The sequence below is a fragment of the Vigna unguiculata genome, chromosome 1 (genome assembly GCF_004118075.2).
Source record: "Vigna unguiculata cultivar IT97K-499-35 chromosome 1, ASM411807v1, whole genome shotgun sequence".
Classification (NCBI taxonomy): domain Eukaryota; kingdom Viridiplantae; phylum Streptophyta; class Magnoliopsida; order Fabales; family Fabaceae; genus Vigna; species Vigna unguiculata.
This window is the reverse complement of record NC_040279.1, coordinates 32,402,838-32,417,496: the sequence shown is the minus strand read 5'-3', so window position 1 is coordinate 32,417,496 and position 14,659 is coordinate 32,402,838. Positions and strand designations below refer to the sequence as shown.

Below are 14,659 nucleotides of genomic sequence, written 5' to 3'. Positions count from 1 at the left end.
AAAATGATTTTGCAATGAATGACACAGTTAGGAAAATGAGGATATGGTAGACTAAAACTGCAAAGAGTTAGGGTTTTCAATTTTAACACAAAATATTAATGGGTTAAAGTAAATTTTGTAAAGTTTAATGAATATAAAAGTATGATTCTAGCTTTGTTTTAAAATTTAATAAGGTTTAATTAAAATTTTAATCTTTATATTTTATGAGCTATGCAGTTTAGGTCCTTCATTTTTTTCCAGTAATTTTACTTACTTTTTTTTAATAATTATTATTGTTGGTTCTTATTTCTTTTATAATTTTGATTCTTAATATTTAGTTATACGTAAATTTGTTTCATTGTCTATAGTGTTTTTTATATATATATATATATTTGAGACTGGGAGAAACCCGTAGAAGATACCTGTGACAAGCTACTTTAAGAGTTTCTTATCAAATATAATTTGATATATAGTAATTCAGTATATTCTTTAAAATAAAAAAATAAAAGAGTAAGATTACAAAAAAAAATACTTAGAGACAAAAATTGTGGATTTGTTTGAAATATAGAAAAAAAAATACAGTTAAACTAAAATTAATATAATAAATATGTGAAGGCATATATAACCATGTGTCGGAAATAGTTCAAATGTGAGTCAAAAAGTCTTATATTGGATAGAATGGACAAAGTTAAATACTATATAAGAATAAAAACTCATAACACGATTGTCTTAAGATTTTGGAATAAAAGTGATGTCAAATACTTTATATGTGTAAAACTAATATCATATATCCAGAATCATAATCTCAATAACCATATGACAATAACCATGTATGAATATGAAAAAATATATAACCCAACACCATGAATGGGATATATAATAAGTATTCATACTTTTAAAAGAGAAAAATCTCACATTTTGCATATGTTACAAAACCGAACATGTCCTTGGACAAATTTGCTTTTGCTTTTATATTATTCTAAACTTTAATAGGATTATTTCTTTAAAGCTAAAGTTGACATAATTAATTAATAATATTGATACGACTTGTATAAATTATTATTAATATTACATACAGTAAAACAATAAATTTAAAAATATAAAGCAACAAATAAAATATTTAAAATAAATATATAAATAATATTATCCATTAATTAAAAAGGCATTATTAATACATTCATGATAAAAAAAATGCAGTATACTTTTGAAAGGTAATAAGACAAATTAAACAAAGTCAACCAGAAATTATTTATTTTTGTTAAGCAATAGTTACGATTCAGCAGCACAAGAAGTACAATTAAAAAAAGTGCCTCGTATTAAACATGTTTTAAAACATCGAATAAAAATTTCAAAACTCAAAGGCCTGAAAATGAACTTTAATTAGAAAGGGACTATAAGTTTTTAAAATGGCATGGCATGTCATGACACCCATAGGAGTCATGTTCAAATAGGAGAAATGTTCTGTCACAAATGGTAAAAAGAAATAAACACAGTTTCAAAAATAATTCTTTTTAATAAAATAGAGCATACTCGATTTGGTGAAGTATTTATCTCTGTGCATTCTAAAAGGTATTATTTTGTGAGGAAAAATAATTTCATCGTAAATACTTGTAAATAGAAATTTCTAAAGTTATTCTAACAGAAAAATACATTGTTACAAATAATTTCATTTCATACAAAAATTTATATACATTGTGAAGCAGTTAATGTTGGTAAAAGGCAACAAGTTCCTTTGAGAGGGAACTTATTTGCTTGCGGTGATGGGTGAAATAGTAAAAAATTAATCTTAGTGATGGATGTAGCTTGTATGATTATTATGAGGCTCTCTTTGAGCAAACAAAGAAAAGAAATAGTTCATTTGAATTCATATTTTAGAGAAAATATCTTTTAAGATAATTTAAATAAATTGATTTTTTTTCTAAAAATAAATGACAAATATACTATTATGAGAAGAAAAAAGATGTAAAAGTTTATTCAAACGATATTTTAAAAAGATATTGGTGTCTATAGATTTATGTAAATATCTACAGGAATTATATATACAGACAATTAGTTTTGTAGTAATGAGAGGAGTCTACTGATTTTTATTAGGTAGGATAGTATTATATATTTTCTTCCGACTTCATTGTCATCCCACATAATTCCAACAAAAAATGGAAATCAAAGTAAACTACAGCATTGTTAATTACAGATAAATGAAGTGCTGTCCATGTATTTTATTTTCTTATTTTTTTTATATTTCGATTAAATAACACAACACAGCACAACTATATATTTAATATTTAAATTCAATAAATAGCTAAATTAATTAAAATAACTCCTAATTTATATATGTATTTTATTTTGACAATTAAAATAGTTCAATTTGTGTTTAAAGTAGAAGACAAATTAGACAAAATTAGTAGTGTGTAGACTATATGCATGATACGAGAGAATGTTAAAGATAGTCAAGGAAAGAGGCTGGTGACAATGAAGTCGGTAGCTCAATTATTTCTTTAAATAAATAAATGAATGAAAGACTTTTGATGCATTATTTGCATTATTATTATTAGCATATTATATGTGTTATTGTGTCTGTATATATAATTTTTTAAATATACTTAATATTATATTAATAAATAATAATATTATAATATTATTAAGTTAATATATAAAATAAAATTATATTTATTAAAAAATAAAATAAATTATATAAAAAAAATAAGAGAATAACTGTTAATAAATAAAAAATAACAAAAGAAATAGAGATAGACAATTTTATAAAAAATTTACAAAAATAACGATAAATTTTTAAAAATTTAATAAATAATTATATTTTAAAGGATAAAATTGATATTTTAAAGTATAGAGAGGGAATCCTCTTTATATATTATTATAGATTATTATTATTATTATTATTATTATTATTATTATTTTCTTGTAATAGTTTGGAGGAAATTTTGGGAGAGTAAGTGAAGCAATGGAGAAAGTAGTCAAAGGTAAGAGACTTTAGGCAACCAATGTTGACAAATTTCTTAATTTTCAAAACCTTTCAATTTTCAAACCTACATTTGTCCAATTCCCAAATTTTCTTCCTTATCCTTCCCATTTTTTGACCGTATTCATTGTTTAATCTTCTATTATAATTATCTTCAAACTTTTACTAATTAATCCATTAGTAATGCAAAATTTTCAACAGCCACACCGAATAAACATTAAGTCCTAAGAAAAAAAAGAAAATACTGGTAAGAACATATAGTTTCCTAAAATAGTAATAAACTATAATTTCTTAAACAAGTTATTAGAATGTGAATCTAGGGATTTGTTAGAAGAAAAGAAAATTTCAGAAAAGAAAGGATAGAAAAAAAGAACTTCATTGTTTGAAAGAAAAAGAAAATATACGGGAGTTTATAAAATTAAAAATAGGAAGACATGAAGCACTTTACAATAGCAAGTAAAAGTGTATTTTCTACATATTTAATTATGTCTGAAAATTTAAAAATTATTATGCTATCGTTACGGATTATGGTTTTCGTAATAAATTTTATATTTTATAGTAATAAATACTTTTAATTTATTTTATTTTTGCTTTATCAGCATAAAAATCATTTTTTTCTCTATTCTCTTTTTTTTTTCTTTACTCTCTACGAAGCAAAGGTTGAAATAAACAAAGTTAATGAAAGAAAATAAATCATATTTATGGTTTTGATTTTCTTCCGAAATGCTTTTCTAGAAGAAAAATAAAACACAAGCACAAAAAAAATAGAAAACTACGCATGAGAGTCATTATAAATTACTTATTTATCCTACAGTAATTTTAATTTATGATTTTGTTTTCATTCTTATTAGTTTATCAGTGTCTTCAAATTTCTTAGCGCAATGTTAATTCAATAATTTTATATATATATATATATATATATATATAACATTAGAATTTTTAATTATATGAGATTTTTTTTTGTAAATTTATAAAAAAAATTACAAGAAAATATTTTTTTGTTATTTTTTCTAAAAGTTTTAATTGATCGATAATTTTTTTATAATTATTTTTTATAAAATAATAAAATTTGTAAATATTTTTTACAAAATTGTTTTATATAAAATATTTAAAAAATAAATAATACTGATTTCTTGCAAAAAAAAATTGTAAGTATTTTTTAAAAAAAATCAAAACGTAGGAAATATATTTTTTTAGTAGGATATATATAAAAATTATCTTGCATTTACATTCATATATTTCCTGAAATTTCCAATTGTATATTTTAATTTCATTTTCTCATTTTAAGCAAAAACGTTATTTTTTTAAAGATTGTAGAATTTCTTTAACTTGAAAAAACTCTTTATGTTTTTAGTTTTTTATTTAAATAAATGTTAAAGTATAATTTTACTTTGTGTTCTTGTGTTTATGTTATATAACAGTAAAATGACTTTTTTTAACATTTCTATATAAATGTTTAAAATAAAATATAAAATGAGATAATGAGCTATTTTGTTAATATATTAGAAAAAGTAAAAACCATAGTGTATTCTTAACAAAAACAAAATTTTAATTTGTTTAAATTATTTATAAGTTTACATGATTAAGAATAAAAATAATTTAAACCATGTTTAACTAGCTTCTCCACACTTTGATTAGCCTCATGTATGAACACGTGATAAACAAAAACTTGGGAATGACAAAAGTAAGATGAGTACGTGTGTCTCATATAATCTTAGCATTGAGTCAACCTCCTCATACTCTTTTGTACAATATTAGTTGAACCACATTATTGAAGGACCAACCCTATATATACATATAAAACCCATTATAACTCACCATCATCAACCATGTCGACTACCAGAATATTCCACCATTCAACTATGACCTAACCCTAATCACCTTAAAATCATATCTCCATGTTTTTCCCAATTTATTAACACCAAATTTTTGTGAGACAATATAATGAAAATTTTGTGGGACACCTCACATGTATTTTATCCTATACCTTTTAGTGAGACGTGCCAATATTTTGGCGTGATACTTTCATTAATCTTAACGATTTAGTATTAACAATCAGAAGAAAAAAAATACGTATTTGAGGAACAAGATGTTTAGCAAAGGATTTACAGGGATATAGAAACTAAAGGAATCAAATTTATATTCTTACTACTATTTTCAATATATTTACCATGATTTTTAAAAAAAAATAAAATTGTGTAAGATCTAGCTTTTTTTTTATGAATAAATTTAAATAAATAATAAAAATTTTATAAATAGAATATAGGCATTCATTATTTATTTTATTAAGAATTTTATCTTTATAAAAACTTTAATTTCTTTAAGTTTCTTAAATTTATAAAATAATTAAAATATTATTATATTATATCATATATATATATAATATATATATATATATATATATATATATATATATATATATATATATATATATATATATATATATCACGTACATTATTAGAATTTTTCATATTACATGAAATTTTTCATGTAAATTTGTTAACAAAATTTATAAGAAATTAGTTTATTTTGCTATTTTTTTCTAAAAATTTTAATTGGTAGGTAATTCTTTTGTGAATAACTATTTCTTACAAAATTATAATATTTTTTACAAAAAATGTTCATACAAAATATTTTTTTCAAAAAAAATGGTAGTAATTTATTGTAATTTTTTTTTCATAACAAAATTTGTAAGTATTTTCTATGAAAAAAAATTCAAAACAAAATTGACAAGAAATATGAGTTTTGTAGTAATGATACTATATATTATTAAATGGGTTGGTGTTATTTTTTGTTTTTTTTAATTCATTTTAATAATAAAAATTACAAAACACAATTTTATTTTCATTAACATTCACACTTTCAAATTTTAGCCGAAACTATTGATAATGTCTATAAATTTCGTACTTATAACATAAATATAATATTTCGTTTGATTCGTCTCAGATCAAGTTAAATATTAGTTTACATATAAGATAACAAAATATTGTGAATTTCATTTATTATATCCAAAATGCAAATATATCTAAAATGTAAATACAGAGTGTCCAAAACATAAACTTACATATCAAAGAGGTAAGAGATTTAGTTTGGGAAGAAATGTTGGACAAGATGAGGAATAAGTTAAGTAATTGGAAAGGTAAATTGTTATCCTTCCTTAGCCGTGTATATGTCTTATAAATTTTGTCATTTCAGTTATTTTTTTTATACTATCTCTCTTTCTTTAAAGTGTCAAAAAGTGTGTGTAATAAACTTATAAAAGTACAAATAAACTTTCTTTGGAAATGTGGATTTGAGGATAGAAAGATAGTTTGAATTAAATGAGAAACTTTATGCAAAACTAAGGATGAAGACAAAGTGGGAATTAGAAATATTGAAAACTTCAACAAAGCCATTTTAGCAAAATGGAAATGGAAATGGAGATTAGGTATGAAAAACCAAGGTTTGTGAAAAGAGGTATTAGAGTCAATTATGGATCTTGGAGAAATTTAAGTGAATCCAGTAGAGCATAAAACAAATCTTGGTGGTGGGGCGATCTATGTATTGTTTGTTGTAGTAGTCATCAAGGTTTATGGTTTGACAACAATGTTGTGTAGAGAGTGGGAGAAGGGGACATGATCAAGTTTTTGAAGGATTAGTGTGTAGGAGGAACAACTATCTATTATAGGCTACTTATATTATATGTAATTTCCAATTGCAAAGAAAAAACTATAGGGGATTTGGGAGGGGGTGGGGTGGGAACAATTCGGTTTGGAATTTAGCTTGGAGAAGAGCTAGACTAGTATGAGAAAGTTTGCAAGAACAAGAATTTATCTTACTCATATCTAGCTAAAAATTCAATAGAAATAGTATTAACTCCTGTGTTTGGATGGAGGAAGAGGATGAATCACTTTCAGTCAAGTTAGCATATAATATATTGTAAGGGAATATAAGATGGGGGAAGGCACAACTTTATTTATGTTCTTTTGGAGTCTAAAGATTATCCCGAAAGTCCACACTATAGGGTGGAAGGTATTTTTGGACAAGTTGCCAACAAAGGTTAACTTGTATGTAGAAGAGTATAATTTAGTAGTTTAGTAGAAGCATTGTCTCAATTGTTTATAGAAGATTATGAGAGCGTTAAACATTTATTCTTTAATCATAAAATAACTCAAGTTGTCTAGGATATATGTGACAAGTGGGTGAGAGTGAATTTTGTGCATCAACACCAACCTAGAGTCAACTTCGAAAACTTCAAACACTTTTATCTCATGCAAATAAATGGAAAGCAAAATAAAATTTAGAAAAGTATGTAACTAGCAATTATTTGAAAACATGGAAATGAGATTATTTTTAAACAAGGGAGGATAGATCCACCAGAAATTTTTGTTATGACGCAATTGAATGTGTAAATATGGATGAAACATAAACAACCTAATGCTAAGTTCTTTATTATTTTTGTCGTTAAAAAATAAGTTTTTAAATTTCATATTAATTTTGTAATGTTCATACTCATTTTAAAATTATAGTGCAGAATTTAAAATAAATTACCAATTATGAGTTGAAGTTTGCCTTACTAATGTCGACAACGTAAAAAGGATCAATAGTGTGGAGGCTACAAATAATACTTAAACATACAACAACTAAATAATTATATTATCACTTTAAAAAATCATCTACGTGCACGCTCTTATGAATAATTTAAATAAAATTTTACAATCTATATTTCTAATATTTATTCCTCACGATAAGAATATTTTCATTTAATACAGTCTCTATATTTTTTATTTATTTTAAAAGTTCATTTTGTCGACACAAATATAAAAAAAAAATGATGTCACACATGATGTCATCTATTAATTAGGTTGAAAACTACACACCGCTTTGAAGTTATGGATAATGACATCGTGATCTCCGTGAAAAATATGATCCAATGATTTTAAATTTTAATATGGATAACAAGTACAGCTCCACTAATATGACATTTTATAAAGTTAAATAAACATGTATACCTAATTACGGTAAGAGAAGATGAAAATGTGTGACAGTCAAATTATTTGAACTCCACTTTTGATAGTTAGATTATTGAAAGTGAGCTTTTAAACTTTTTCTCTTGAGGAATAAAAGAACTGTTAAATTGACTTCTAACCAAAGTACGAATTTTGATCATTCTAATATTGTTCAACTAACAATCATGTTAAATATGATGTTTGAAAAACTTTTTCCTGGCTAGTTAAATGTACTTGGACCAAATTTCAATTCACTAAAACTCCTACTTTTCTTCGTTTGAGTAAACCTGCCCCTATATTTTATACAAACCTGGAAAAAAAAATGGATTGGATCACTTTAAAGTACTAAAGTTAGTATATGAATTAAAAAATAATACAGCAAATTTAGATCATTCGGCCTCTTAATGTTTTTTAGTAAATTGAAGATACTCAATTAAATAAATATAAATTTTATCATAAATTGAGTTAAATTTAAATGTGATATCAAAATCATTTAGAAATGATATATTAAATATTTCCTGTTAATAACATTATTCTAACTTGTTTTAAAAATTATATTTATAAATTGGATTAAATTTTAAGTTTAGTTTTTAGTAAAAGAAACTTTTACTTTTAATTATTTAAATTAAAAAAAAAAGTGGGGAAATTTATTTTTTAAATTTAAATTTGTTTATATTATGAAACTTAATTTCGGATACTGTTTATGGAGAACATTTATATAATAAAAAAAATTATAAATATGTAGAACCAGTTTATTTTACTGTTTTTCTTCTGTCATAAACTTTTACCATTTTTACCATTCAAAGTATGACAAAAATCATTAATAAAAAGTTAATTTATAAAAAAAAAGAATTTGCATAACAAATAACAAAATGATCTAAACAACTATAAAAACGCACTAATTTCTGTATATCATACAAATAGTAAAATATTACATCTTAAAAGATACCATAATTATAAGCGTTCACTTTCGGACGAAAAGTTATAATTATTAAATAAAATGTATTATTTTTATTTAAGAACATAATGATCACAAGTTAGGATTTGCTTGTAATTAGACACATTTATTGATATACTGTACAATAATCACCTCTTCAACAATCCTTTCCTAAGAAAATAACTTAAGACTTTAATTTTGATACTAATTATTTGATTAAACTTTTATCATATAACCAAGACATAATTATTTCTATCTAAGGTGGTATCGTAACATCTAAACACCTTACAACATAATTAGTTGTAGTTATTTTTTTAATTAAGAGATTAGAAAGTAAAATAATTTTAAATTTGATTATTATATCCCTCAAATATAACACTAAAAACATAACAAAGATCCATATATAATATTTAAAATAAAACATATTTTTAAGTCATAATTAAAAAATAACGTAAATATATTTTGCTAGTATGTATAGGAATTAAATACATTTTTTCCATCGTGCTAACTACTTTAGTTTGACCCCAGCTTGCGTGCAACCTTATCCTAAGTTTATCTTAAACCTGATTCATCCATAATTAGCATTTGAGAATATTCTTTTAAAAGAAAAAATCATTTAAGAATATTAGGCATGTGAAAGCTGAGTTTGGATTCTTCTTAAATTTTTGGTATTATCTCTCTATGAATCTTCAAATAATATTTTTAAATATATTAAAAACATTTTTTAATTTATCAAAACTGGTATGCTTTAAAGGTATAAAAGAACAACAAAAAAAACAACAGAACCTAGATTTGCACAAATTAAAAAAAAAAACAAATATGCATTCGTCAATAACAATATTTAAATTCGACAAATATTTTGAAATATCAAACTAGAAGTGATGATGATAATCTCTAGTAAGTTAGCAATTATAAGTATGTGTTTCGAAAAATAAAAGTGATTAGTTAGATCACTTTTAACGTTGTTATTTTCCAAAATTGCTTAACAATAAACAGTTTAACTAAATTTCTCACTACAGGCTACAGCAGGTAAATTATATGTAAAATGAAAATTAGTTGAAAAAACTGTTAAATTAACGAGAATTCATATTTAATTTCTTTCATGTTCAAAGGAAACTTGTGCACGCTGAACAATAAACAGAAACATACATACATATATTTGTCCAGCACAACTTAATAACTCTTCAACCACATTTTGTTGTATTATATTTATCCAACAGCATAACAGTCCATTTCAAAAATACATTTAATTCAATAAAGACAACTTATTAACTTTCTACTAACTATTAAATAGTTGTCCAGCTATTTTATTAAATTAAAAGTATTTCATCAAATTAATTGTTGAACTAATAATAAGATGGGTGAAAAGGTACGAAAGAGCAATAAAAAACTACTATCTAGCTATTAAACAATCAATCTCAAGTTCTACCGTTTTTCATCACTGGCTAGCAAATATAACTAACAATACTCATTTGAACAACTTTTGCTTTCTCCCGTTTTAAAAAGAATGAACAAGAAAATAAGGTGTTACTAAGTTTGAAGTTATCAAATAGACCAAATAAAACATTGGGTACAATTATAAGATGAATTTGTGGCTAGATATAAACTCACGAGGCAAACGAGGTTGTGCAATATGGAATTTTTAGGAGCATTATAATGCAAAACGGGTCCCAGTTCCATCCAAAAACCGATCAGTGTGCCACCCTTTGTTCTGTAATTCTTTCAAGAATAAAGGAAACACACCATTCATTTTCTGATAAGCCTCATGCATGACACTATCACTGAGCTCATGACGAGAGGAACTCACAACTTGTGCAGCATATGCAGCAACTAGCCACCCTCTCAATGCATCTTCACCACTAGCATCTTGCTCCAATACCATGTCAACGTATTTATTCCCTAAGTTTAAGAGAAACTTCTCCTCATGGAACACTTGTTTCAATTCAAGAAGCCTAGAAGGCTTAATGGCCTTGTGCACAGCCTTCCCCACTCTTACATTTCCCGTATCTTCTTTGAGTTGCAGATTAAACAGCAGATTTTCCCTATATCTTAGATCAGAAGGGCTTGATACAACTCCTGCCTGCATTGGAATTCATCAAACAGTGATCAGCATTTCATTTTTTTTTCTTTCTACAAATAATGGACAGGAAATCATGAAAGCTTTCATTTACTTCACTAGTTCATACTATACCTTGAGAAAATCATCCACCACCATTGCAGTTCTTCGTGGATTCAAGGTATTGATAGGAGCTGCTCTCATTTCTTCAGACACACTGTATAAATGTATAATTGAAAGGAGAGGACCCGCAACCAACTGACAAAAATCGTCTCATAATTCATTAATTGGAATCATCAGACTTCAATACAAGTATAATTATCATCAAGAGATTCAACATGATCAATTATATCTCTATAAAGTAAACTAGGAAACAAATACTCGTTTCCTTTTACATTCTGAGTGATGATCTTGAGTGCAATAAATACGACCAATGTTTGAAAGGAGTGGACCCACAAACCAACTGACAAACAAAGATTCATAATCCACAGTTGGGAATTGTAAATAAAATGAATACTTGTGTCTAGAAAATGTTTCCTTTAATATTTTGAGTAATGGTTCTAATTGCAAATAAAGAATATACACAGCCTACATGCCCATGACTCCATCAACATTTGATTCCTATCTAGCCTTCTACTGTAACTTTTGGTTTAAATTGCATACGTTAAATTTTCATCACTAGCTATTACTATGTATTCTATAACTTCTGCTTAAAAATTACTTATTAAGCTTAGCAATTTAACAAAACAATTTTCAATCTACCCCTCTATTGAAGTTCTGGTTTATTTTGCAGGTTATCCCTAAAAGAAAAAGAAAATGAAACTTTGGGGGTTGATAAACGTTAAGCTGCTATTTTAGCACAATTTATCCTAATAATTTTGACAGCGCCTAAAAATTAATAAACCTAGTAGTACAAACTTGCATTGTTAAGAAGATTACAGGAAGACTTAGCCTTACCTTGGTGCTAGCTGGAATATAATCATGAAGCTTAAATCGTGAGTTCTTTCGGAAGCTCATCAATAGTCCAACTTCATGGAAGATCTCTCCTAAAAGTGAATTATGTCCCCTCTTACCCATTTCTATATAAATTAAAGTACATTTTATTGTAATATTGTAACCAACTTCAAAAAATTTCACATTATGTTAATATATTTCAATTCTCAAGCCTTTCAGTAATAACCACGTCCAAGAACATCATCACATATATTGTTAGCGAAAACCAATTGCAAGAGTCAGAACCCACACTTAACTGAACACCGAGGCCCGAGAAGAAAAAATAAAAGCTCTATACCTTTCCCTGCATTGATGCGCAGATAGTAGATGCTAATTGAATTCCAACTCCGATTCCTATAACACTAAAGAGAGTTGAAAAAGCCTCTCCTTTAGCAAATAGGTCGCTGAGATTTCCTTCTTTAGCAAATGAAGAATATATGGGCAATCTTGTTGCTCTTGCTGCAACAACTGCCATCCCCTGTTGACTCCACAATAACAGAAAGAGAAGTAAGTTGCCTAAAATAAATTCTACTTTTACTCAAAATCTAGAATAGGACGCTAAAGACCCCAAACAGAAAAACGTAGAATTGAATGAGCCATTAGCTATGAGCAAACTTTATATTGCAAACTCTACCAGAATATGTAATTATTTTTGAAAAACTTAAACCTTTGCAAAATTTCCTAAGCCTGCCATTTCAAGAAAAAGATGTGGGCATAATGGAGAAAGTACTTCCAAGCCAATGCCTATATCATAGAGAACATCAGCTGCAAAAAATATAAAGCTAATTGTCAGACAACTTTAGAACTTAGCAATTAAGAGGTAACATAATATCTCAAAGAGAAAAGGCGGTGAAGAAAAGCACCAGCCCACATGCAAACCTAGCAGTCTCCAACGTTTAGGCTCAGAATCCATTCTAGCACCCCAATTGCTACAGATCAGCTTCCCTACATGTTGAATTCCATCTTTCAAAATCTGGAAATAAGCCGGAGAAAACATCCAGTACAATACATCAAACACATTCAATGGTTACTGCTGATTTGAGAAATTGTCAATTAGAAATTAATATCAAATTACCCAACTAACAGCTGTCGCTTGTGCAGGAGATGGCCGCAACCCTGCAGCAAATAGTAAGGACTGCAGAAGAATAAGCATAGAGACCAAGGACACCCACTCAATTATTTCATGATAATCAATTCATGAAAAAGATTACATAATACATAATTGCAATCAACAAAGTGTACTCTATATTTCAGTTGTCAAGAAAGCAAGTTTGATTTTCCAATGTCAAAGAAAGGAACATTTGCATTACATCCTTTATGAGTGTTTCATGTTACCGGAAGAAGACCTGAGTTGATAGCACCGATAGCGTTGCCCTGGTAACATGTTGCAGGGCTCGAAACTGTGTGTATCTAAGGTAGCCTTCATTAACACTACAAGAGAAACACAGAAAAACTCTTTCACTGAACAACATTTCCTAGTTTCTACATCATAAACCATAACATAATTTTAGGAAAAATAAATAAACCTGTATGGATATCCCGAGGGATAAAACTTATTCATGAAAGATCCAACCACCCTTTGGTAGAAAGGCCTCGAATCACCAACAATCACAACCTACAAAGAAACTAAAAGCACTTGTTAGGGTGAAGAAAGACACACAAACACTTTGAAATTCAAACACAAACAATTTTAGAACACTACCCATACTTTGCTTCCCCACATAAACAAACATACGATATCAAATCACAAATTTGAGTGTTAAGAGTCAAAGAACTGACATAACAGGAAGAAATCAACACCTTTTCCAGTTGTGTTAACATCAAATTATAAATTTCAGCTTCGGAAGTGAGTTGACGTTGACCAAATTTCAAGCATACAAGTCATGAGGGTTTTGAAAATAACATGTTTGTTATATACGGAGAGTCGAAAAAAGAGACATTGAAGAGAGACATACGGAGAGTCGACCATCGGGTTCAAACTGGTGTCGGCGACAAACAGAATCCGAGGTTTCGAACCACAACGGGGAGGCTTCACCCTCTTTCTTCTCCTGTGTTTTCAATAATCGATTTGAAGTTTGAACCCACATAAATAAGCCGAATAATAACGAAGGAAAAGAGAGAGAAAATGGGTGCAGAACAGAGCACCATATCCATAGAGAATTAACCAATTGTTTCGCCGGCAACCCCCAAAAAGCCTCCGCTACGCTATTTACGGCGCATAATTTTTCATCAGCGTCTCAATTACTAAATGGTGTGTTTACGACAGAGTAAAGGGTCATGTTTAACTATAATTATCACTCACCAATATGTTTAGCCATAATTAAGTAAGTTTATCAATTTTTAATTTTAATCATTTTAAAAGTTATATCCAATAATAACTTCTAATTGGCTGATAATGTAATTTTTTTCATTTTTGGAACTAGCTAGAATGTTTATTTCTATGAAATTAAAACACAGTGAATTAATCCTTTTAAGTATATAACTATATTTTAGATTTAAGATCAAAACTTCAAATTCAAATTAAACATGGAAGTTCTAACTTCAAAAAAAAAATATTTTGCGAATGACAATTTAAAAAAATAATAATTATATTTTAAATTCTGATAAATTGGGGAACTTAGTCTTATTAAAATTTTAGAATTTACTGAGTAGTTAATAAAATTATTTTTTCAATTGAATTTTCTAGATTGGTACGTGATTGTTAAGTGATTATGTGATTATTATCTTCT

The 14,659-nt window shown here is 26.7% G+C and overlaps 1 protein-coding gene across 9 annotated transcripts; it reads right to left on the bottom strand.

Moving 5' to 3' along the window:
- Nucleotides 1–10,262: 10,262 nt before the first annotated feature.
- On the bottom strand, nt 10,263–14,204 carry LOC114184805 (protein root UVB sensitive 2, chloroplastic-like). 9 transcript variants are annotated; one of them, XM_028072122.1, is made up of 10 exons: nt 14,076–14,204; nt 13,886–13,978; nt 13,457–13,545; nt 13,277–13,361; nt 13,006–13,065; nt 12,794–12,903; nt 12,598–12,712; nt 12,229–12,408; nt 11,073–11,195; nt 10,263–10,961 (listed from the first exon to the last, which is right to left on the bottom strand). In XM_028072122.1, the coding sequence occupies exons 1-10, from the start codon at nt 14,082–14,084 to the stop codon at nt 10,533–10,535; spliced, it is 1,293 nt and encodes a 430-aa protein (XP_027927923.1). In that variant the 5' UTR covers nt 14,085–14,204; the 3' UTR covers nt 10,263–10,532. The 9 variants fall into 9 exon arrangements, with proteins under 9 accessions (XP_027927923.1, XP_027927979.1, XP_027927944.1 ...); XM_028072178.1 differs by having other exon boundaries at nt 13,006–13,046; nt 13,266–13,361; nt 13,457–13,556; nt 14,076–14,191; XM_028072143.1 differs by having other exon boundaries at nt 13,457–13,556; nt 14,076–14,191.
- Nucleotides 14,205–14,659: the final 455 nt, after the last annotated feature.